We start from the raw sequence: 25272 nt of genomic DNA on the forward strand, positions 1-25272 counted from the left end.
CACTCAAAATCTGCTATGGACGCACTACTTTGCACATGTTATGTCTGTAGGAAACAATTATATATCCCTCTAATATTGACATGAATTTCTTAATTTTGTTTCTTTGTGCTAGTGGATACAATGTAAGTAAGACCAGTAAGAGCATGGTGATGCTGGTCAGAACAGGCAATTTGCTTTGGTATGAAGATATTCTGTGCCCTAATGAAAGATAAATGCGAACCAGCCTAAACTGGATTCGGCTTGCTTTTATTTGCAGAAGAGTTCACCCACCTTTCTGGGCTGACAAGCCCTTAGAACAGAAAGACACAAATTATATAAATCTTTAGGACACAACTGATGTGTAATACATGAAGATATGGAAAAAGAAGAAAATTATTTTTTAAATGCTGTAAGTGGTGTTTGGGATGTCAAAACTGATGTTTCTTTGCAGCCTTATAACTGTTTTCTACCTGATCAATGTTCATCACTGAGGCAATAACATGGTAATACAACATTTGTTATAAATTTATATTTGTTAAAACAGCTCTAAGCTTTTGTTCTGAGGATCAGAATGAATCTATAAGTGACTACTATTTTAATATTGATATATATTAGGCTAATGAATCAGAAACAGACTAATAGCAAGTTTAGAAATGACCAAATATTGCTTGTTTAGTTCTTGTTTTTATTGCTTCTAAAATACCTGAACCGCTTAAAAGTCCTTCCGAACTGACTGAACAACCCCGCTGAGACTGCTTCTGTCCCAAAAGTAAAAGGGGGGCAGTCTGTTTTGGCTTTTCGTGGTGCGCACCGTGCACTACGGTAAAGAGGCGGGCTTTGACCTACATGTGCGTCGCGTTTTGATTGACATGGCGGAGTCTCACAGTACGCGTAGCGCCGCGCCAGCAGACAGTCAAGACCGGACCCTGGGAATAAAAAAACGCGCAGCCCCGTCTGTTTGAAGATTATTTTATTGCAGCGAGGTGAGTTCTTTTACACTTCTTTCACAGCGCTTACTGCCCCGCAAAGAAAACGGGAACGAAGGGCGATGGAGTCGATGTTGAAAAAGTTTTTTAGAAGTGCGTGTCTGTGTGCGAGTGTGTGTGTGTGTGTATGTGTGTGAGAGTGAGTTTGGAGAGCCGAGCGCTGACGCCGGCAGTCTGGGCCACTTGGCCAGCGCAAAGGAAAAAGGAAAACTGCTCCACTGCTGCTGTTGCTGCTGCGGAGGAGTAGGAGGAGGAGGAGGGGGGGGTGAATCGAAACTTTTGGGCAAAAATGTCCCGTTTATTTGGAAACAACAAGGAAAAAAGCAAAAACAATGAGGGGGGGATTTACGCGTTAGTTCTTCACACAGGTCGAGTGAATGTGTGTGCGCGTTTGGAGCCCTGCTCTTTGTGGTCTCGATTTCTCAGCTTTCACGAAAGAATGTGTTTTTGTCTCCCGAGGACTTCAGATGGAGCGAGTGCGCAACAGGAGAAAACCTTTTCTCTTTGGCGTATTTCTGCGACAAATCGCGTAAATTGCGCCGCGACTCGCGTTCTGGAAATAGTCGGTCGCGTTGTAGCTGCTCAAAATCAGGAAATGAGCACTTTTTATAGCTGGAAAATAACTTGGAATGGAAGATGCTGAGGCAGTCAGATTTGACAGAGGGGGTTGCGAAATCTTTGAATTGACACTGTAGGGGGTTATTTTGCAGTGGATAGCTGTTGAGGAGTGTTGTGTTAGAGCGACTTTCCGTAGACTTTGTGTGCAGTTGCAGAATTCAGGGGGAAAAAAAAAAAGGCTTTTGGAGAAGAAAAAAAAGTCTCAACTCCAGCATATCCTAGCATTCCTTCCAGCCAGTCTCTCTCTCTCTCTCTCTCTCTCTCTCTCTCTCTCGCTCTCTCCCCCTCTCTCTCCCTCTCTCCCCCTCAGAAACGACTACGTGTCTGTCTGTGCAGGGAAGACAAGTCTCTCTCTCTCTCTCTCTCGATGCAGACGTGGAAATCAAACATTGGTCTCTCCTGCTTGGAAACGATCGATTATCTGCCTTCCACGTATCTCCATAAAAAAAAGAAAAGAAAAAGACAACACTGTATCAAAAAAAAAGAAGCCTTTTTAATTCATCAGTGGGTGACACGGTAGATGTGGCATGCATATAGGTCTGGAAGGCTAAGATGCAAAAGATGACTTTAAATGTAGATTAAAAAAAAAAAAAATTTAAGATGGGGGGGGGCTCCTGCTGTAGGCTCTGGATCCAGTGGGCACGTTGGAGAATATAGGCTAGGGGAAAAAATAACCCAACACATCACACACACACACACACACACACGCACCCACACGCATGCACGCACTTACTTTTTTCGTTGAGAGAGAGAGAGAGAGAGAGAGAGAAATCCGATCCCAAATACATGACGTCAGATGACATTCTTTTGGTGAAAGGCTGATGTGGCCATGTAATTTTTTTTTTCTAAGAAAAACTGATATCCGAGTTTTTTTTTCTCTTCTTCTCCTTGTAGAGAGGTGGAAATGATTGGCTGCCTGCTGGAAAAGGTGTGTTTAGGCTGTTTAGGTGAGAGCAAAGGAATTCTCTCTCTGCGGTGCATGAATGGGCAATTTATTTTGCTTCCACAAGTCAGAGGCATCAAAGAGTCTAAGCATCAAACGACTGAGGGTATAGTCACTAAGCAAAGGTATGGCCAGTAGGAAGTAGGGGAAAGACAGAGGCCTAATGTGTTCAATTTGCAGAAAGTCCCTGTAGTGTAAGTGTTTCTAGTTCCCCTCCCCCCTTTGAAATCTTTCAAAATGTCACATTTCTAAATCTGGACCTAACTCAGTTTTTCTTCTGCTCTTTAGCCCCCAGGATGTCTCTTTTGGTTTCTTAGGTCTCAGTCTGAGTTGTTTATCGAGCCCTGCAGCTCACGTTGATGTGTGTGTTGCATGCGAAACAAACACTAAAGGTGCTGCAGGATCGCGCAGTAGATCAGGGCGCCGCAAAGTCATGGAAATGAAGGATCTCTAGTGAAGGCGTTGTGTAGGTCTGAGCACCCAGGTAGCCTGCAGTTCAAGGTGCTGAGCTGATCTCCAAGGATAAGTGGAATGGATGTTTTCAAAGCAAAAACTTGGTGTTTTCATGGGTTAAGCGCTACACCCATATCCCTCTTAACACAAGATGAATGAGGTTTATATCACCATACACTGTTCTCTGAAAGTTAAGCCTCTTTGGCTTCAACATTTATACACAATAAGAATGTAAACAAAGCTCACAGGCCGGCATTTGAAAAGTTATGAAACCCTCTTATGTTTTCTTGTATTTGTAGCAAATTCAATAGAGGTTTGGATGGGAACTCTGATTTTAGCATTTGTAATGACAGTCTTTTTGTTTTTTTTGTACTTTTATATTTGTGTGTAGTTGGCTGTGTGGGGCGCCAAGAATGTGGTGCTAGAGGATGTACAACAGCATAATGTAAGCAGAGATTTTCACTCAGACTGATGCAACTGCAAGCAAGTGAATTTCTTTCCTCAAGTTGATGTCTGTCACTTGAAAAATACCTCCTCTTTCTCTCCAATGCACTGCAATTACATAACAGAACAGCAAGAACAGTGTTTAAACTGGAGTCAGGTTGAAGGAGGGTAGCCATTGTTGCTTTGGCCTTTCTCTGTCGTTCACATGAATAGTCAAAGGGTTGAATAACGCTTTATATAAGTTAATGACCTGTGTTCTGTAACCATTACATTTTTTTCGCACAGCTGCAACCCACTTAGTTGTTTCAGTCTGTGTGATTTCTCTCATTAGGAAGTACCTGTATTGTGCTTTCTTTTGACAGGCATGTTTTCTTGACAAGACTTTTTCCTCCTCTTGCAGGTGAAAATAAAACACAGAGATTGACATACAGTGACCCTGGTTTGATGGACTGATATTATTTTAGTGGAATGTGGAAGATGTTTAGCTTCTAATAGTTTTGAGACAGGTTATTCTAAGAGCAATGAGGAAGTTATTCCCGTGTTTCATGAGGACTCGTGATGCCAAGCGCATCCGTCCCCATCTAACCTCAGGCCTAATCTGGATTCTCCGCTTTCTGCCCACATAGACTTGCGGTTTGCTGTTGGCCCAATAAAACCTTCAGGTACGCCTGGTTGAAATGGGGTCAGGGAAGGGGCAGGATGATGCTAGCCATTGTGTGTTTGCGTGTGTGCATGTGTGACTGACTGGTAACCTAGAACATGTTATCCAAGGGGTAGTGTTACTGAGCAGTGCTTGTGTATCAGGAACAGAAGCTGGAGCGGCTATACAGTTACACGGACAAAACAATGCAGCTCTGGAAAAAGTGTGTGAGCATGTGAAATAGAGGCGAAGAATAAGAAGAGAGCTTCAGGTAAATCTCCTCTCTGTTTGTTTCTTTTTAGGTTAGTTTTCCACGAGTGAAAGCTTTTATAACTGTATTGTTATCATGTCTTTGTGCAGGTTATAGCTGCTACCAAATGTGCTTTAACATATACTGTCAGGCAAAATTCACTTTTGTGAGATACATACAAATTTTATGTGAGCAATTAAAACAACAACTTCTTTTGGGCTGCATTTTTTTGCTATTTTCAAACATTAGATAGACAAAAGTAATCAATTAATCTAGAAAATGATTATCAGATTAAGTGATAATGAAAATAACCTGCAGCTCTAGTCAATATAACTGGCTTAGTTTGTTTTTGCAAAACTAAACAAAGAATATCTTTTCTGCATTTATTTAGCTATTTTCAGATATTCTCAATCAATTAATCCAGAAAATAATCACCAGATTATTTGATAATGAAAATAATTTATAGCCCTAGTCAGTATAGGACAGCAGTGATTTAGCTGGTGTCTAAGCCCTGGAAGCACCCATTTATCATCTGCAGTTCTTGGTGTATCTGCAAATAATCATCTATAATTGCTCTTTATATATACTGATAAGGCCTGTTTAAAATGGTGCAGTTGACCCTGATCAGCTACCCACATTTGGAATATTTCCTCTCCATAAATTGGTATGCCTTTTCTATGTACAGTACTAAACTATGTCTGCAGTCTGCATAATGTCTGCGATCAGTCGTACCATCTGTTTCTCCAAATGCAACAGGTGTGCTTCCCAGAAAGATTGCTGGCTTAACTGTTACTGTTAGCGGTTTGGTCAAGTGAACAAGCTGCTTCGTTGCCTGTGTTAAGAGGTTTTCTTATTGGATGTGCGGAGGCGTTCCTGTTAGGTCAAGGGGTCGACACCTGGATAGTTTCTACAGTTTCTCCTCCTCTTGTCACTGTAACCTGTCTGTGCTGATGATGCACAGTGAAGCATGTAGATTGTCCCTGTGGTGGAGCAGACCGGTATGTTTGCCTTGAAATACGTCTCTGCTGCAGCTGCTGTGACACATGATGGAGTGCAGGGAAGCTCTAGATGAAACACCAATCTAAACTTATGTGACCCACTGTGTCATTTGACATGTCTTAACACAAGTGGGTTTATTATTAACCTGACAGAAATATTCTTGCAATAGATTAATAATTCCTTATTAGGGCTGCAACTAACAATTATTTTCATTGCTGATAATTCTGCCATTTATATTCTCAATATGTGCATTTCCATTGTGGTCTAAAGACCAATTAAGTTTAGGCAAATTAGTCTGTTGAGATATGAAAAAGTGACAGCTGTTTCATTTTTGCTTGCAACTATACAACAACTTTGTCATCGATCCATCTGTCCTATGCTTTCCTCTGTACATGGTGGCTGAAATGAAACACTGAGTACTCTGTGAGTACCCTGTAAGCCCCACCAAAGGTTCCCAGTCCCTGAGGAAAGTTCCTGCAGTGGAACCAAGGCTTAAGAGTTGGATTTTCATTTTACAGTTTCCTACTTGTTTGTATTCATATGTCATATACTGATGCTGCTCCTCTTACACTCTTGACTTTTCGTTCAGCCTAATACACAACTACCGGATTGTAAAGAACCTTCCAGTCCTCATTAAAAAAAAGTTTGGCCACTGTGGGATGATGTTAGAATGTGCGTATGCATTTCTGATGAAGTTCTTAGTTTATTTTGTATTTATATGTATGTGAGTGAACAAAGTGTTATCAGTTACGGTGAGATTGTAATAAAAAATTGGTGACTCGGGTTAGAATTAGGTAAAATTAAACCTGCAGGCACTGTGTTATACTGTATCATGTAAACAGATACCAAATAAAATCTGCATGTGGGTGCAAAGTCTAAAAAAGACAACAACTTTATGTCCTATCTCATGACGGCAGCTGGTTATCTGCTGCTTTGTGCTTTCACTTTCCATTTCCCAGCTCTTCCTCCATGCCACTGTTGGTTGTCTGACTGTCTCTCTCCTGCGTGCTCTCTCCCTCTCTCCCTCTGTGTCTTGGTGTCTTTTTCTCTCCCATATGAACTGCAGCTTTTTGTTGAAGTATCCCAGCATCTCATGTTTGCTTGGCACAGAGCTGTAATGTTTACCCTCCTCCTCTCTTTCTTTCTGCCTTCCTCCCTCCTTCCCTTCCTCTTTCGTTCTCCAGTCTCTCCTTTTTGTCTCCCTTGATAATTTCCTGCATTGTTGACAGTTGATTTAGAAGAAGATAAAAGAAGCCTTTCAACTTCTCTACCCCCCCCCGTCTCCCTCCTCCCCTCTCCTTTCTCATTGCCCTCTCCTCTCCCCTCCTCTCCTCTCCTCTCCTCTCTCCTCTTCTCTCTTATAGCATAACGTGTAATGCCAGACAGTCTCAGTCATGTTTGTCTCTAGTTTTACAAGTTTCAGTGCAAATTATCTGACATTTGGAGAAATGTGACGCCTCCTCTGACCCACTATTATTGCTGCTATTAAATCTAAAACTGTCATTGAAGGTCATTGAAGTTCTCAGCAACCCTAAACCTTCTGCTAAAAGAAAAGCAGATCTCGTGGGCATAATTAAATTTTAAGTAAACAAACTTAATAACAAGTCATTAACTTATTTGATGGTTTATAATAATAATAATAATAATAATAATAATAATAATAATGATGATAATAATAATAATGATAATTAAATGAATAATAATTATTAGATGTTTTATGTTATGAATGATAAGAGTAAGGCTGCAACTAATGATTATTTACATAATTGATCATTGATCATTTATGCAAGCTGTCTTGTTCTTTCCAACCAGAAGTCCAAAACCCACATTTTTCAGCAAGTTTGGAGGTTGTTCTGATGTCTGGTTTCTAATATTCATCAACATAATGTGGCATTTGCAAAGCATTTTGGAATGAAAGCTTTCATGCTACATTGTGCATAAGCAAGTAATGAGCTTGAAAACACCTTCTTGCGTGTCTATTGATGGGCATTTTGCAGTATTTTATGGGATTATGTAGAACAAGGAGGTACCAGGAGGTTGTATTGTATAGTTTAGTAAAACATATTATAGTACAGTACAGTATTGTATAACTCTGTGAGGGGATAGGCTTTCTGTGCAAATGACAGCAATGTTTGCACAGCTTTGATACATTTGAATACACAACATTGTTGGCGCATGATGCAACGCGTGACTTCACCAAAAAACTCTCACTTCTCTAGTTGCTGAAGTTAATCGTTGCTCATCATTTGGTGTCATATGAAAGGTCTTGACAGCAGCTGTGTGGCTGCTCTAGAGACAACAGTCAGAGTGGTAGACAGAGTGACACTGGAGAAAGACAGCAGATGATGAAATCAAAGGATTATGACAAAGAGATGAAGTTTTTGGAATCCAGAAATTACTCTGGCAAGTTTCTCATCAATTTCTTTTCTGTTGGTAAAGTTTTGGGTATACATGCATGCAGAAAGGCTAGAGTGATTCACAGGAGGTGTGTAGCGCTCGGCTGCCCTGCTCGTGCCCTTGCACAGTTCCTCGGGGGTATCATCCATAGAAATAGCTTTTTGAAGAGCTGCACACACGCACGCACACACACACACACACACACACACACACACACACACACATAAACACACACACTGAGCACAGACTTAACACACATGCATGAAACATACACACACACACACACACACACACAGCGTTAACTTTACGTGCCTGCATTAGCATGCCAGGCGTGTTGGTCTAGTTGGCAGGCCCATGGAAAGTTCCGCCAGTCGTTAATGGCTGTTTTTATGCCTGACTGTGAGCGTTACAAGTGTGTATCTCAAGGGTCTTGAGTCTGCTGTGGTCTTAAGGTTCGTGAGTGTGTGTTGGAGTAGGGGAACTGAATCTGTAACGGGTTATATGTCTGATTATTGTGTGACTGGAACTGGAATTGGAACTAGTACATGCGCACATTTTCAAGTATGCTTCTTTCTGCGGCGCGTGTCACCATCTGTGTGTGTGTGCATGTTGTCACACGCTGTCACATGTTGGCGGTACCCGCCAACATGCAGGGCAGAGTCGAGTGTTCTGCTCAGGGAGGAAGTAGGTGTTTTTTAATGCAAAGCCACATGTTTTTATTGCTTTCCCTTGTTAAACCTACCTCCTCCTTCCCTTCCTCCCCCCTCCAGGGCATGCAGACACACTTCGACCCTTCCCCTCCCCTCCTCTCACCCTGTCTTTCCCCCACCCCTCCCAGTTCCACATACCTGTCATTTCTCCTTTTTGTTCTTTTGCCACTCACAGCCCATTTCCACAAGGCTGATACATTTGAGGATGCTGGTGAATTTCAGCCACACTACCAGTTGTAGGTAGTTTTCAGTAAGTAAGTCAGTTTGTAATCTACATTGAAAATGACACCATAGACCTTAGTACAGGTTAATGACAACACCTGTATTGTGTTATTGGCTGTACCAACTTTCAAAATGAGTGCACATGATTGCATCATCATTTTGGTAAAGCTTTATTGACTTCAGAGAGAGTATTAAAAGATGTATTTAAAGATTTATCAGACTTGGTGTAGACATGGCCTCCCCTATTTTCCTTCACTTCACCCCTCCTTGCCCTAAAGCCGGACCCCCCACAAATCACTGAAACATCCCAAACACACATCACACACAGGCAGGCAGAAACACACACTACCACTCTCACACACCCACATCCCCAAACTAGTGTGTGAAATCCTGAGGCTGATTGAAGAGGAGGAATGTGACCTTGCGACCCCAGGCTGTGGGGAGGGGTGTTATAAGTGTGTGTGTGTGTGTGTGTGTGTGTGTGTGTGTGTGTGTGTGTGTGTGTGTGTGTGTGTGTGTGTGTGTGTGTGTGCGTGTGTTTGATGTTAGGGAGCAAGTGATTGTATGTACACTTTCCATTGGCTGGCTATTTCCAGAAATGTCCTCTCTCATTTTTCAGCCCATTTCAGCTTTGTTCTAATGGATTAAACACCGCCTGCTCTCTAGACACACACACACACACACACACACACACACACACACACACACATGGACATTCATAAACACGACTATGAGTTAGTCATGGAATTAGGCATGTAAAGAAGCATTCATTCATGATTTGCTTGCTCTGTTGTGCATTTAAAGGCCCTGTGTGTGTGTGTGTGTGTGTGTGTGTGTATGTATGTGTGTGTGTGTGAGTGTGAGAAGAAGAGTGTGGGCACTTCTCTCAGACTCAGTTGTTGTCTTGTCTGTGAGAGAGGAGACAGGTTTCTCATGTAGGTGTGACTAAATAGTCTTTCTCTCTCAGCACCCACCCACCCATATATACACACACACACACACACACTCACACACAACCCACTGAGCAAGCTTTTTCATGGCCCATAAAACTGATGATCTGAATGTCTCTGGGTGGTTTGTCTGCGTCTATGTGCTCGTCCATTCGAGAATGTGAATTTGTGCATCCGTCTGTGTCTGTTTGTGTGCGTGTGTGAGAGAGAGAGAGACGGAGAGAGAGAGAGAAAAGGGGGGGAGTAGAATTCACTTCTTGACTTGGCATAGCTGTCTTAATTAAGACTCATGGCATGCAGCCCTGATGGAGCTCGGCATTAGTAGCAGAGACATGCTGTGTGTGCAGGCCTGGACGGCAGCAGGTCCACTGGCAGTGAATGTGGGCTTATTGTCTGGACTCAGTGGTTGTCCTCCTTCACTCCTCTTTACCAGCCGCTTGTAATGTAGTGCTGATTAGGATGATTGTAGGTCATTGCATTGAAATATTGGGTAATACAGAGGTCTTTGAGATGTTGGGTAAGACTTTAGAACAAACTTCAAACAACAAGAGTAAATTTTGAGTGGCTCTATCTTTTAATAATTATTCATGCTTGTGTTTTTGCATTATATTCTGCATACCAGTTATGCACCTCCAAACCCACTATATAAACAGCGAACAATATCCTAGAGCACAAGGTGACATTATAAAACATCTTGCCTCTGCCGACCAACAGGCCAAAATATTAAATTATCAAAACTATAAAGTTACATCAAGAAAAGCAGCAAATTGTAAAAATTTAAGAACCTGGAAATGTCAAATTTTGTCAGTTTTGCTTGAAAAAGGACTTCAAAGCTGAATCAGTCATAAAGATAGTAATTGTCTAATTGTTGCCGCTGTAGTACATTCTGATAAAGATTCATGAACTTTGTAGCTACTCCCACTTCTAAATGAAATGTTACATTCAGGAAATTTCAGAAAAGTTAAACATGTTAAATAGGTTTCCCTCATTTGCTGTGAATGCATTTTCAGAACATTGCTAATATTTCCCTCAATCCCTTTGTTCTCCAAAACACCATACAGATACATTGTCTATTACAGGGTGCACTAATAATTTATTTTTATTCACGTGCAAGAAATGGGATTTAATGTGTACAATTCCCCAAAGTTTATGGTAATATATTCAAACAGTCACACTGTATTTTTTGTACTCTGTCTTTCTGGATACACATTTAGAACTGTATGTAAAGACACTGAAACACATGTATTCATTGTGCCCAGTGTCTGATCCCTGAGTCTCATTCTGTGGTATGAGTTTGGGTTTTGGGGTTGGACTCCAGGGACCCAGTAGCTGAGATGTTTATTGTAACTTGTACAGTTAAAGCTCCACAAAAGTTTCACTTTTTTAAAACTCTGTGTAACCAGAAGCCAAATCATACACTAAATATGCTGAGTATGCACGTGAATTTGTCCTTACTGAGGAACTATACAATAAGCAATCTTCAGGCCTGTGGTGTTTTGGTGTTGAGGCTCAGCTGTAGGTTTATAGGCAGGAATGCAAGACTGAAAATATTGTCCATTGCCTGCCAAGGCTATACAATGTATTGTGTATACGTGTGTTTATATGTGTTTGTGTGCATGCTTCTTTTTGTGTAATGGAGTTCAACCATGTCTGTGCACCCAAACGGTGTGTGTTTATGTGGGTGTGTGCCCGCCTGTGTCTGTGTGCCGATGTGCGCAGTGAGGAGGAAGTGGCTGTGTTTGTTTAAACTAAGCACGCTCAGCCATGTGGGACAATTTAGCGGGAATGAGAACCCTGCACCCCTCACCCCTCCCCTCATCCTTCTCCAACCCTGCGCCGCTCTCCTCCCCCACCCTACCCCAGAGCCTTCTGAATGGGCGGCTGTCTTTTGAAGGCTGAGGGGTTGTTTTGGAAGTAGGTCCAATATTGGGGGGTGAGGATGGGTGGGGGGAAGGCAAGTGAGGAGGAGGGAGAGCAGGGGAGCGCTCAGACAGGTTAAAGTTGGACAGAAGAGGGAAGAGGGAAGAGAGGAGATGAAGGAGGAAGAGGTGCAAGACAGGAGGGTTAAGCGCTGGAGCATAAAATTTGAAAAAGTGTAACTAATGTTCATTGGCCACTGGTCCTTTCTTGTGAAAACCATGCAACCACGAAAGTCATACACAACACACGCAGCCTTATCTGAGCCGCCACTTGAAAAGGATCTAGCTCTGCGGGTGAAGCATCATATTTGCGCTAAAGGGCTGTATTACATGGAACAAACTGCATTTCATAGCAATGAAAGACAAGGCTGAAGAAAGACTGTGAGGAGCTGGTGGATGGAGCTAATGCAAAGCTGGTGCTGTGTAATGTCATGCTAGTATTCATTTACTTCCCAGACATGTACAGTAAATCACTGTCTGATGCATGTGTAAGGCCTCCTGAGAGCCCACAGTGCGCATCATTCTGATTATGTGAGGAAGATAAAAAGACAAAGACAGAATGGCTGAACCTGAGATGAGTTCATTCCATCCTCTTATCTCCATGGTGACAAGAGGAAAAATGACTTTGAAATAACATGTATTGAAACTGACCCATTAGTTTATATATTTAAAAAATCAACACCTCCATAACTGTCTAGCTGTTCTCTTTATGTCTTTTTTCAGAAGAATCAGAATCAGATTTTTTTTTTCTTTCTACATCTTTCTGAATTTTGTTATCCCTGGAAGTTTTTGGCTGCAAAAAGTTGTGCTTGGGGCTGAAGATTTTCTGCATCTATAACAGTGTCATGAAACTGGATAATCCCAGCTAATATTATTAGCAAGTTAGCCATGCCGAGCCAGCACCCAGATGGCTTCTGTGTGATACTACCTACCCACCAGTCATCCCAACTTATCCTTTAGTCTCCTGGCTTGTGGAACTAGCCTCCATGTGTGTGGCCAGACTGAACCTAGGAGATCCAAGGTGTTAGGGAGGGGTTTGCTGTGAGCTCTCCTCAGGCTCAGTGCTCCTCTCTGGGTTGGAGAGTGCTCAGCCCTCAGCCTCCCTGGATCTGACTGAGAAAAGTCTGAACTGTGGTGGGGCAGGAGGAGAGAGAGAGAGGGAGTGAGAGAGAGAGAGAGAGAGAGAGAGAGAGAAGGAGGAGGGGAAGAAAAAGGACAAAAGGAGAAGAAAAATCTGGACGCGCTGCCATGTAGAAGGGTGAGTCATGTTCATGTGCTTGTGGAAGAATAGCCACTTCCTCTGTATTAAACACTCACAAACACCAACAAAATACAGCATTTTAAGGCAGTCTGGCATACTGATAGGAGTAACGAAGATGAAGGTGTCGGCAGTACCAGCCATGAGAATGGCAGAGATATTACAGACAATGAGGCAGATGGTAGTAATGAAGACAATGACACCAGTTTTAATGATGATGATTAGGGTGGGGTGGGTTTATGTTTGTCCCGATCTGTAAACTATTTTGTTGTCTGTGTGGTCACCGGTTTGTGGAAACGGGCCACGAACAACTGTAAGTCAAAGGAGCTTTCAGTCAGAGGTCCTGGCTGATGTAATTGGTGGAAACGTCACAGTCTGTGACTGGGATAAATGGTATCACAAAGTCACTTTGTCTGTGTGCGTTTGACTGTTTGTGTTGCCTCTGTTTATACTCCGACTCCCGCACAATGACCCACATTATTTCCCTTGATTATTTTCTCCCTTCTGCTTGCATCTTTTTCTCATACACTGGAGACTTTGGGAGAATATACCTCTCCTCTCCTCTCCTCTCCTCTCCCCTGCTTTGGAGTTACGTCGATGCTACGTGGCTACGTGGCAAGCATTGGACTGTCAGGGCCTCTACTGTGGGTTTACTGCCTGCTGGCCCCCAGCCCAACCACACATACACACACACACACACACACACACACACACACACACACACACACACACACACACACACACACACACACACACACACACACACACACACACACAGCCAGCCCACAGCCGTACAGCTGCAGGAGGGAGGGCTCGCTGGCAGATGCACACATCTGCTGGAGCTAGCAGTGCTGTCCTTATGTGAAGCTAACAGCTAACGCACAACTCCTAGTGCAACACAGAGCTGATTGTAAATGCTCTGCCTTTATGAATAGCCAGGGAGAAAAGAGAATGTTTTAAACTCTCTTAAGTTGACTCTTTATTTGCCAGACTCATTAAATTATCCCTTCCTCTCTATCTTTCTCACACACACACACACACACACACACACACACACACACACACACACACACACACACACACTCTCTCTCTCTCTCTCTCTCTCTCTCTCTCTCTCTCTCTCTCTCTCTCTCTCTCTCTCACACTGCCTGCTGTCTATGGTATGACAGGCAGGACTAATGTTTGTTCTGGAGCAATAACACAATTAGAATTCCACACATTTCTCTCTCCGCACACACTCAACGTGCGGCCCCCCTTTCCCCCACCCTCCCCATTCACTCCCTTCTCCTCTTTCCTCTCCCCTCTCCTCCTGTCTTCGTTCCTGTCCTCCCTCCTCCTCCTGCTCCTCCTTTCATCCTGCCTCCCTGCCCTTCTCTCTGTTAACGGATTGCTGTCAATTCCACCTTGCGCAGACAGGCAACAGATAATATTGATTTAATAACACTAAATTGCTTTGTTTTTGACAAAACTACAAGGCTGTGTCAGTCACGTGTGTGTGTATGTGTGTGTGTGTGTGTGTGTGTGTGTGTGTGTGTGTGTGTGTGTGTGTGTGTGGGTAGGTGTACTTTATTCTTGGCACAGTTCTCCTATTCGGTCCACTGCTCTTCCGGTTAGGGTTTGATGCAGGTGATCTTCCACCATACACCAATTAACCTTTCTCTCTCTGTCTCACTCATACACACTGGAACTACTCTCCCACAGCTCCTGACCTGAGTGTAAAATTCCGCTTCATTTTGTTCACAAGGAAAACTGATTCCTTACCTACCCCTCCCTGCCTCTCTTCCTCCATTTTTCTCAACTTCTCTCCTCTCAGCTTCCTTTTCTTTCTTCTCACTCCCTCTACTGTCTCTTCACCTTTCTTTCTCTCTGACCCGGTTTTGTGTTCAGCTATGTGTTGAGGGTGTTGTCTTGATCGTGTGTGTGTGTGTGTGTGTGTGTGTGTGTGTGTGTGTGTGTGTGTGTGTGTGTGTGTGTCTGTGTGTGCAAGCGTGCGTGTGTGTGTGCATAGTTATGTAACTGTAGTCTCATTGGGAATGGACCGCTGCTTCTTTGAGCTCCGCTATTACTTCCTCCCGCCCACTGCCCCGGCAACGGCCTATAAAGGGAGCCGATGGTTTCCCATCAGCCAGTGGGAGAGGGGAGCTGTGTTTTGACAGGGTAGTGGAATGTGAAGAAGGCGGGATCTTTCCAGGAAGTGGATGTCAATGGAGTCAGATCCTGGACTCTTTGGCTGAGCTACTTATTTGGCACCCTGGAAAAGACTGAATACCGATTTTTATGTGTGGAGACAAGCTGATTGAAGCTGTTAGAGTTTTTCTTTTCAGTGTGTACTAAAGCATGCTCACTTTAGACAAGAAAATGTTTCTTTTTATTCATTTATCAGAGGTTATCAGAAGTTGTGTGTATTGACAAAGGGAACATTAACATAAGCATTACTTATATCTAAAAATGGCTCAGTAGGAGATGGGGGAGAGGGAGGGAGAGGCAGAGCAAAGGCTGACTTGAAGTCAATGGGTCATCTGTTTCTGGTCTGTGTTCCTGGAAACCAGGCCTGATGAGAGGATTGGATGGGTGGGTAGATGGGTAAATGGGAGGATGACAGGGGAGAAAGGCTTTGCCCAGGGTGCTCATTTTCTGTGTGTGTTTGGAGGGTGAGGGATGGATGGGGGAGTGAAGTGCTGAGCCTGTCGATTAGTAGGCTGAGTCCTGACTTGTCGGCACTCCGGCTGCACACAATGATCTGCAGAATGCCTGGCATTTAGAGGAAACAGGGAGAAAAAAAAGCAGACAAGGGGAAAGACAGAGAAAATTAAAGAGAAAGAATAGTTCTGCGAAAGGTGTAATCCAAGAAAATATTTAATACACTGATGTTTTTTCTAAATGTATTAAATGCAGCATGACAGACAAGATTTCATCAGACCTGAACATCAAGATTAGGGGTGTCCATGCATTTCCTAGCACTAAGTGCAGATTGGTAAAAGTTGCCTTGAATTATGTGCAGGATGCAGGCAACCGACAGCAGTATAACCTTGGAGACTCATTTGCATTCTGTAGAAGTGGAGAAATGCTCATTCATGCAGGGAATGTGGGACGTGGCAATGACAAAACTTCCAAAATTGCAACATTGTTGTGAGTTCCCAGAGTTTTGGAGAAAGGGGTCTTTCTGCTAGTGCTGCTAGTTTCTTATTATTACCTTATTCTAAGTTAGGTTCTGTTTTCTACACTGTTTTTGCACTGATATGTTCAGTCTATACAGATATATCCAGTTTGGCAGCTTTGCCTATTGATGAAACAACTTTCCTTGCAACCAGACAATCACAAGTTCACCTTGTTACTTGGGGAAGTGTCATTAAGCAAGACAATGAACGTTTAACTGCTACTTCATTGTAGGTTTTCCTTGACTGGAGTGCCAGCTAAATACACAGTGAGCTTTCATAATAACATGTGTTTTGGAAATTTAAGTGATGTGTACCTTCAAGAGGACTAAATTCTTAAAGGTATTTTCTTCCACCCTACCTTGGGAGTTCAGATCATTGTTTTATCCAGAAATTATGATGTGATGATTGATACCGCAGCTTCTACATATGTTCTGGCATTGAGGTAAAATGATTAAAGTCAAATGAAAGCCATAAGTAGCAGCAGGTTGGTTGAGGCTGCTGGTGGTGGTTTCTTGAGGTGCTGTATCTCATCTGTTATAGGGGGAAAAGGGTGCTCTATGGGCCTCATATAGGGGAGTTAAGAAAGGAGCTTGTTCATACATGGTTTGTAAGTGGAACGTGTGTATGTGCTCGTATGTGTCCATTGCATTCCACTCCACCCGTTCCGAGTTCTTCTTTGGGGATGACATATCATTACCGCAATTACAGGGCAAGAGGACTTGGACCATAGACACACACAGGCGCTGCACAAATGTATGCACACACAGATGCAAGGCAAATGCATGAAGGCAAATAGAAGAGAAGAGCAAGCTGAAACTCTGAATTTTGTTTCAGACACTTTGCCTCTCTCCCTCTCTTTTCACCCTCTCAATGCACCCCCCCTACACGCGCAGAGAGACTGCATATGTGCAGAAAGCTGCCAGCAGACGTGGGAACCCAAAGAGGTTCCATCTTTTATAAATCCCCTCTCTGTCTTTCCCATATATATGTGTGTGTGTGTGTGTGTGTGTGTGTGTGTGTGTGTGTGTGTTCACGCTCCCCTTAGAGTAAGCACAAGCACAGCATTCCTCTTTGCCTTCCTCTCCACCCTTCTTTCCCTGCCCCCTCCCTGCTGCTTTTCTGCATCTACCCCTTCTCCACTCCACCTCTCTCTCTCTCTCTCTCTCTCTCTCTCTCTCTCTCTCTCTCTCTCTCTCTCTCTTCTGGTAAAAAAGGTACTTACTCAATCTGTGTGTGTGTGTGTATGTGTGTGTGTGTGAGAGAGAAAGAGGGTGAGTGAGAAAGAGAGAGGCAGGTCTCTCCTAGACTGAATACCTTTTGTAAAAGGAGCTGGGGTTGAATGGGAGTGGTGTTGGTGGCAGTTTCCCACCATATTTAGAAGCTTCCCCCCTTTCTCCTAACACACACACACATTCACATACACACACATCAATGTGTCTGTCTGTATTAAATGCCAGCACAGATTAAAGTTGTCAGTTGATAAGATGGGTTTAAAAGAAGTTGGATCAATCCCAGTCGCATTTGACGTATACTGTGTGTGTGTATATGTGTGTGTGTGTGTGTGTGTGTGTGTGTGTGTGTGCACTGCAGTGAATAGATAGTCATTCAGTTCAGAGCGCTGACACCTGAGAGCATTCCTCGCTGCTTAACACACCCAGGATAAAGAAAAGGATACCTAAACTTATGTCTTTCTTTCTCTCTCTGCTATCTCTCTCCTTCTGTGTCACTACATTCACATGCACACTACAAATCAGGCAACGTGTCTTTAAAGCTTATACCAGTGTCTTATATACTCTGTTACTACAGGAAACACAATATATGATGTTTATGGAGCGTGCATTCAGCTCTTTTTTGACATATTCATATGAGACTACAGTCCCGGGTTAATCTGTGTTTGTCACCAAGATTCAGTCTTCAAATATAGATCCATACTCACGCCTGTTAAACCACAGAATTAGAGAGATAAACATTATCAATATAATATAATTTAAAAATTCAGATTCAGTTTAAACTCCTGCTCTCTCTTATTTCTCTTTTCTGTAAACTCAAATTAACCTTAAATCCCCATCCCCGTCACTCAAAATCACAAAGTGGGGTCAAATTGATAACCTTAGACTGACAACATTAGTTAAACCCACCATACCTTATATAATTAAACTGCTAGTGTGAATACAAATATGTTGTGTGTCTCTGCTGTCTTTATCCTCTCCTGAATCTGCCGCCTTTCTCTTTTCTCTGTCATTTTATTTAACCTCTTCGCCACGAGAAAAACTGCAGAAACTAGATGAACAAATTTTGACGTGCATATCTGTGCGTTCTTTCGTGTTGTGCCTCAGGAACTGTGAATATTGGTTAAAAGGGGAGGAACTGACTGGGACGTGTGATGGTTAGGTGAACCCAGGTGAAGTCAGTAGTATGAGGGATCACAAGCAGCAGCATTTTTCATGCCGTCTTGCACATGGTTGCTGGTATTTAAAAATGGTGGTTGTGTAAGATTCTTGCAGCTTAAAGCTTGTGTATGTTCAGCCAGCGAAGTTCAGTAGCCCAAACTCCACCCCAGCATTTTGCAGCCCAATGAAAACTAGTACCTTGGTTGCATGGCAGTTTTTTTGTGGTAGGAACCAAAATCAGAACCAGCTTTAAGTTCCTGAAAGAGTTCCCAAATTCCTGGAAAAGTTGTTTTGCTGAATAACAGGCCTTAGAGGCTGCTTTCTCTCTGTTAGTGGGTATTAGTACAGTGTGTTGCTGGTTATGGTTTCTACATGAAACTGTTATCAAGGAGTGTAAACAGTGGTTGCTTTTGGTGTAATTACAGTTGACCAAAAGACCACGGTCAAGCTTCTCGAGGAGCCATGTTTGTTTTAATTGAGATGTAATGCTCTGACATATAATGTTCTGTCGCTGTTCTGCATATCAGTGTTTGTGTATGTTGGTTTAATGTCAACACATGCATAGTTCTGCGATGGCATATTAATCTTCTGTTAATCCAAATACTAAAATACCACCAGACAAAGGCAAAACAGCAATTACTGTGAATTTGCAGTCAATACACAACATTTGGAGAAATAATTATTATTGTATTGTATACTGACCAGACAAAAGAAAGGATTCACATTGATAGAAAAGCATTATCTTGCCTGTTTGGAACAGCTGTAACTGACTCTTCTTGCAATAGGTCTGTGTGGCTCTCAAAGTTAAACTTTTATAGATTTCCATCACTGCCTGTCCCTTTTTATAATAGTGCTTCAGGGGGGACAACAAGATTGCATCTGAAATCAATGCTTATCTCTTTTTGTGGTCATACAGGAACAAATGCCAAAAAAAAAGCCTACAAAAAATAGCTTGTTGTGCTTCTTACTCATATCTAAGTGTGCAGAAGGTGAAGAGGAGTTGGAATAATATTATGAACAACCTTTTCGGGCCAAATGGCAAACTGCAGGGGAAAGCTTCAAGGCCAATTTCCTCATGGAAATTACTCCATTTAATTACTCTGGTCTATAATTCATCAAATTATTAATATGTATGATGGAGAACATAGGCTTTAAATTTGCATTAGACAAAAGCTTTTTGAAATCAAATGTTGTTCTGCGAATTTGAGCTCATATTAAAAATAATTTAATTTTAAGTTGTTTGTTTAAAACTCCCAATCATATTTTTTTTTTACTACATAGAGTTGCAGCAGAGGACAGATATAAACTAAGAGTCATGTACTGATTCACCATTGCACTGCATGACAGATAACATGACACGACTGACTTTGATCTTCCCAGCTGCAAGAATTAAAAAAGCAGCGGCAGTGCAGGAAAGTAGAACAAATACATGTATGTTAGCCTTATATCAGCTGTGGTGCTGGTAGAAATGGCATGCTGTCACAGTGTTGCATTTTCTTTACGTCATCAGCAAAACTTCTGTGGTTTGAGGTAGAAGAGGAAGTGTAAATGAGATCAGTTTCTGTTTGTTTTTATGAATAATTAATTTGTTTGCAGCAAAAGAAGTACACATTGATAAGAGCATGTAAGATCATTTGAATTTTCTATGAGTATTGTTAAGGTAATATGAATTTATTTTTGCTAAATATGAAAAATACAAGACTAGTTTCCAAGACCAAATTTAATTGGAGCAAGTAATACCAGTCTCAATAGATTTTGGCTGCTTGGAGGTTGCACAAGTGTCTGTGTCTGTGTTGTTGTGTGTGTGTGTGTGTGTGTGTGTGTGTGTGTGTGTGTGTGTGTGTGTGTGTGTGTGTGTGTGTGTGTGTGTGTGTTTGTGTGTGTGTGTGTATTTCGACTGCTGTGTGAATGATGGTAGGGAGAGAGAGGTGTGAAGCACTCGACTGGAAGTAAGTCAGACAGTCTGTTAGGTGGTTGTGAATATCCAGTATGCTTCATCAGGATGGACAAACTGGAGTCATTGGGCGTGTGTGTGAATGATGAATGGCTGCATGAGTAATGACTGTTGTGTTATGAGGTCAGAGCTGCCCCTGAATATCTAGGGCTTCTGTGTCTCGGTGTGTGTTTTACTCTATGCATCTTTTATGTTAGAGAGGCAGTTTCCATGCTTACACAGGGCTTTCTGTCTAATGACACAGACACGTGTACATGCGTGCACATCTACACACACACACACACACACACACACACACACACACACACACAGAAACATTCATATACCCGGACAAGTGGGTGATTGTTTTCTGGATTCAACATGGAATTTTTCAATTTAACATTTTATCCCTGCTGGGAATCGACACCTTATTCCTCCCACATTCCACAGGGGAACGGAAACCACTTGTGTGTGTGTGTGTGTGTGTGTGTGTGTGTGTGTGTGTGTGTGTGTGTGTGTGTGTGTGTGTGCATGGTGATGTATGAAGCTATCAACAGCAGCATCCATCTGGTAATGATTCCACTGGAAAACAAAGGTCATTATTCATTCATTGATACATTAAATTTTCCAGATATGTGCATTAGGTCCTGCAGGAAACATGTGCAACACACCACAGAGAACAGCTGCCAAACAAAGAAGTGCATCTATATTTTCCCTACATTTAACTTCCATCATGTCTGAGCCTTACAAGGCAAATAGTCACAAAATCAGATGTCAGTAGACCAACGGATAACCAGTTTTTGTTTCTTAAAGTTGCTTCTGCACTGTGCAATTTCACACATCAGTTGCTCCAAATTGCAGTGAAAGGTTAAGTGTTTAAATTTAGAGGATGCTAATGCCAAGGAATTACATAACAAGACACCAGTATGCTGAACACAAAACATTTGTGTTTATCTACTTTGGTTTATGATTGCTATAAAGGGATAGTTCAGGTTTTTTTTAAGTGGGGTTGTATGATGTACTTAACCCATATTATGATTATGGTTAAGTACCTGAGTAGATGTACAGTAGATGGCCTAAACTTCATTCAAGGGATAGTTTGACATTTTGGGAAATATGCTTATTCAAGAGTCAGATGAGAAGATCAATACCACTCATATCTGTCCTGTGAATATGAAGCTACAACCAATATATGGTTAGCTTAGCATAAAGGCTGAAAGCTAGGGGGAAACGGTAAGCCTGCCTTACCAAGAACCAAGAACTAGTACGTCACATAACCTCGAAAAAGAACTGAAACATGTCATTTTTATACTTGTTTCTTTTGTACATATTAAACAAATCAGATATAACTGGGGCTAGTAGACAGATTTTGTTTAGCTTCACATTAAACGTACAGACATGATAGTGGTATTGATCCTCTCATCTGAATATCAGCTAGTGAATTTCACAAAATGTGAAACTTTTTCTCTAAAGGGTAGGTTTACCCTCTTTCATTTTTTAAAATTAAATATTTTAATGCTGAGAGCACCGTAGAAAACTCATGTCTGCATGGATGTATACTGCTAGAAGTAGAGGAAATTTGTTGTGAACTAATCCTTTAGACATGGCACAACTTACTTTTATTGACAAGTAGACAGTTTCGCTTTCAAGTACAGTAACATTATTAGCTTCCATTATATTACCCTTATTTTGTTTGCTTGTAATAGATTTTCCAGTTGAAATTCCTCACTTCCTGTATGTAGGAAAGACTTTCTGCTGATATCCTTACCAACACTAATGTGATTCAGGCTGATGTGTATTCATGAGTAAAAATGATTGTATAAATATAATGAATTTCTTCAGGAAATGAGGGGTTATTTTAAGAACACAGGGTCATTGGAAGAGATGTCTTGGACTGTCTTCCTCTTCATTCGCTCCCTATTTATCATATAAGCCGATCCTTCATTTACTTATTCCCTCTCTATTCCTCCCTCCTTTCTTCTCCGTCTTGCTCTTCTCTTTTTCCTGGCAGTACGGAGAGTGGTGTTACCATCTGTCTGTGATGTGTCCTGGACGCAACTGTGCATGTGTGTGTGTGTGTGTGTGTGTGTGTGTGTTCAAGGCAGGATGGCCAGGCTGAGCTGGGAACGGGGCTCAGATGGAGAAAGAAGTAGAGTTAAAGACAGGGGAAGAACAAAAATCAACAATTAAATGAAGAGATAAAGTCGGAAAGGCAAAAGAGACACATAGAGTGATGTGTGTGTTTATGTTGCAACAGTATGAGCCACAGCTGTGTGATCTACTAACCCTTTCAAAGACCTTGACTCAGTGCTAGAAGACAACCAGCTGAAAGAGAAGACACACAATGACACACAGCTGTTTTCAGAGGAACACTGTGGGTGCACGTGCACATATTATCTATGTATGTCAGAGATGAATATCAGTGATATTTCTTTTACTTACTTAAATTAAAAGCAGATCCCTAATGCATGGTTTGTGTGCCTGTGCTAATAGCAACTTATATCCATTAGTCAGAAGCTCTTGCGAAGTGGTTTCACTCACCAGCGTTGAATTGAAACACCTACGTCATTCAGTAATCTACCTCTGGCTGTGTGTGTGTGTGTGTGTGTGTGTGTGTTCTTTGTGTATCTGCTGGCATGTGTGTATGAATGTGTATTCCCCCAGGAGACAGCATATGTATCAGCAGTTGTGTTTTTGCCGAGTGTATGAGTAAGCACATACATTTCGACTGATAAAGCTCTGTTCAGCAGCTTGGTAAGAACCCTGATGAGGACCACGTGCACGGCTGGTCCACATTGCCCAGGGTTTCGTTGTTTGTTTTTGCCCTATAGCTAATTAGTTGAAGCCATGTTATTTTCCACTTAAGATGAATGGCCTTGGTTGTTGGTTTTATTTTTTTCATAGTTATGCTTTTGGTTTTACTGCTATTATTATGCAAGCAAAGAAACCATCTCTAGATTTAGCTGTTTGGATTACTCTCCAAAAAGCGCCAACACAACTGACCCCAGAAGCCCTCAGAAGACATCCTATTCTTGCTATGTGTTTACATTTTTATATGGAATACTAATCTGCTGTGTTCACAAAGCTACCGGCAGGTGCAGTTATCCCTATTCACTTACCAAACTAAGACCTTATTCATCCAATGGCTCTTTTTTTATTAATCCTTCAAACAGGATATACACTATAATCCCTCCCGTATTGTACAAGACTATTGTTGATGATGAAGTGCTTTGAATTACTACTACACTCATCTGTTTTCCACTGCCTCTTTAATCTTTTTCCTTTTATATTGACATGATATGACTTGTTGTTTTTTTTTATACCAAAGCTGACATGCCTGTGCAAAGTATAAGAGGAAAAACAACATATTAGGAAAGCACTAATGTTAATCTGTTAAAAACACTGTCATAATGTAATATCCTCTGTCTCTTCTGATTAATATTTTCTTGTGTTCAAGTCTGTCTTTTCTAACCTTTTGTTGACTGGGCCAATTATCTCTATCTTTCCAGCTCGCTCTCTCATTGTTCTGCTTGTGTGCACCTTTTGTTCAAATAAACCCCCTTAGATTCCTCTCTGAAGCACATGCTAGTATATTCCAATGTACATATGTCATGTTTCATGTACACCTCTGTTATTAGAAATATATCTGGGTATGGATCCAAGTGCTTATCGAAAAATTGGGGATGGAAACCGCATGACTACAGTAAACCCAAAGGAAACAGACTAATTTAATAAAAGCTCCTCAACAATGCAAAAAGGTTTTCATGCTTGCATGAAGTGGAAAATTGTTTTGTCGATGAGGAAATTGCACAATTAACATTGATGAAAACACACTGGCAGGCTGGACTAATGCAGGATTGGCACAATCTGGCCTCATATTTCATTGCACAACAGTTAAAGGAATAGTTTGACATTTTGGGAAATAAGCTTATATGCTTGCTAAGAGTTACATAGAGGATTGAGACCGCTTTAGCCACCAGCTTTAGCCTAGCAATAAAACTGGTTAGGGAGACAGCTAGTCTCTTTCGATCTCAGTTTTTGTACGGATCAAACAAACGTGAGCTTTAGAGACATTGATAGGTGGATTTTGCAAAGCTATTCTAAATAGCTGCTGGCTCCAGCTCATATTTGAGAGTATTGTCAGTGTTCTCATCAAATTGTTGTCAAGAAAAACAATGTAACATGTGACCAACAGTAGCAGGCAGTACAGATCACGCTTCCCTTTTTCCTTTTTGATGTTTTGTTTTTTGATGTTCTGGAATCCTGTTTGATTGCTTTAAACCAGCACAGGAAAAAACACAGAATCAGGTTTTTACTTTACATGTCAAACTATTCTCTGTACTTTACATGGTGACACAATGGGAATGTCACAATGTCACTGTGTATGAGTGTATATCTGATCAATACTGATGTCACCTGTTTCTCATTCTTTCTTTCTCTCTCTGTACTTTCCCAGGTAGGGCAGTTCAGTGAATTTCTCCATGAATGTACGTCACAATGATGATGACAGACCAGATTCCACTGGACTTGGCTCCGCCCCCCCTCCTGAACGGGGAGGTCCCTCTCATGTCTCACATGGTTAACGGTGATGCAGCGCAGCAGGTAAACACGCACACAAAGAACACACACACACACACACACGCACACACGTCTGACGTTTGCATTCAGTTATTCTTGCAAATGCTTCTTTCAACATTCCTGGGTTGCGATACACTCACACTAACCAGTAGCACGCAAGAATACACATCAAACAGCCTTGCGGGCACTTCTCTTTGCTGTCATTTCGTCACATTGCTCATGGGTTGTTGCCACAGGTAATAAACAGCGGTTACCGTAAAGCATTTGTCATATAACAGGAACAAGAATGAACACTGGCATGCAGGCACATACAATCACATCATTCAGTCCTAGAGACTGCATATAACTGGCTCTATTGATGGATCCTGGGCCTTAGCTTAAATTACTTTGGAAAAAGATTCAACTACTTTTCTGAGACTGACTGATCTTATCAAAAGCTGCTGAG

At 41.9% G+C, this 25272-nt stretch overlaps 1 protein-coding gene across 2 annotated transcripts in view; it reads left to right on the forward strand.

The window, feature by feature from the left end:
• Positions 1-859: 859 nt before the first annotated feature.
• The window catches only part of fndc3ba (fibronectin type III domain containing 3Ba), a 96653-nt gene continuing 72240 nt past the window's right edge, over positions 860-25272 (forward strand). The window contains exons 1-3 of one of the 2 annotated variants that reach the window (XM_051396373.1): positions 874-962; positions 2478-4334; positions 24706-24851. In XM_051396373.1, the coding sequence (XP_051252333.1) occupies positions 24735-24851 (117 nt within the window). In that variant the 5' untranslated portion in view covers positions 874-962; positions 2478-4334; positions 24706-24734. Of the gene's footprint in view, positions 963-2477; positions 4335-24705; positions 24852-25272 lie in introns of both variants that reach the window. The other variant, XM_051396372.1, reaches the window with a different exon arrangement.

Source organism: Dicentrarchus labrax, unplaced genomic scaffold, assembly GCF_905237075.1.
Source record: "Dicentrarchus labrax unplaced genomic scaffold, dlabrax2021, whole genome shotgun sequence".
Taxonomy (NCBI): Eukaryota; Metazoa; Chordata; class Actinopteri; family Moronidae; genus Dicentrarchus; species Dicentrarchus labrax.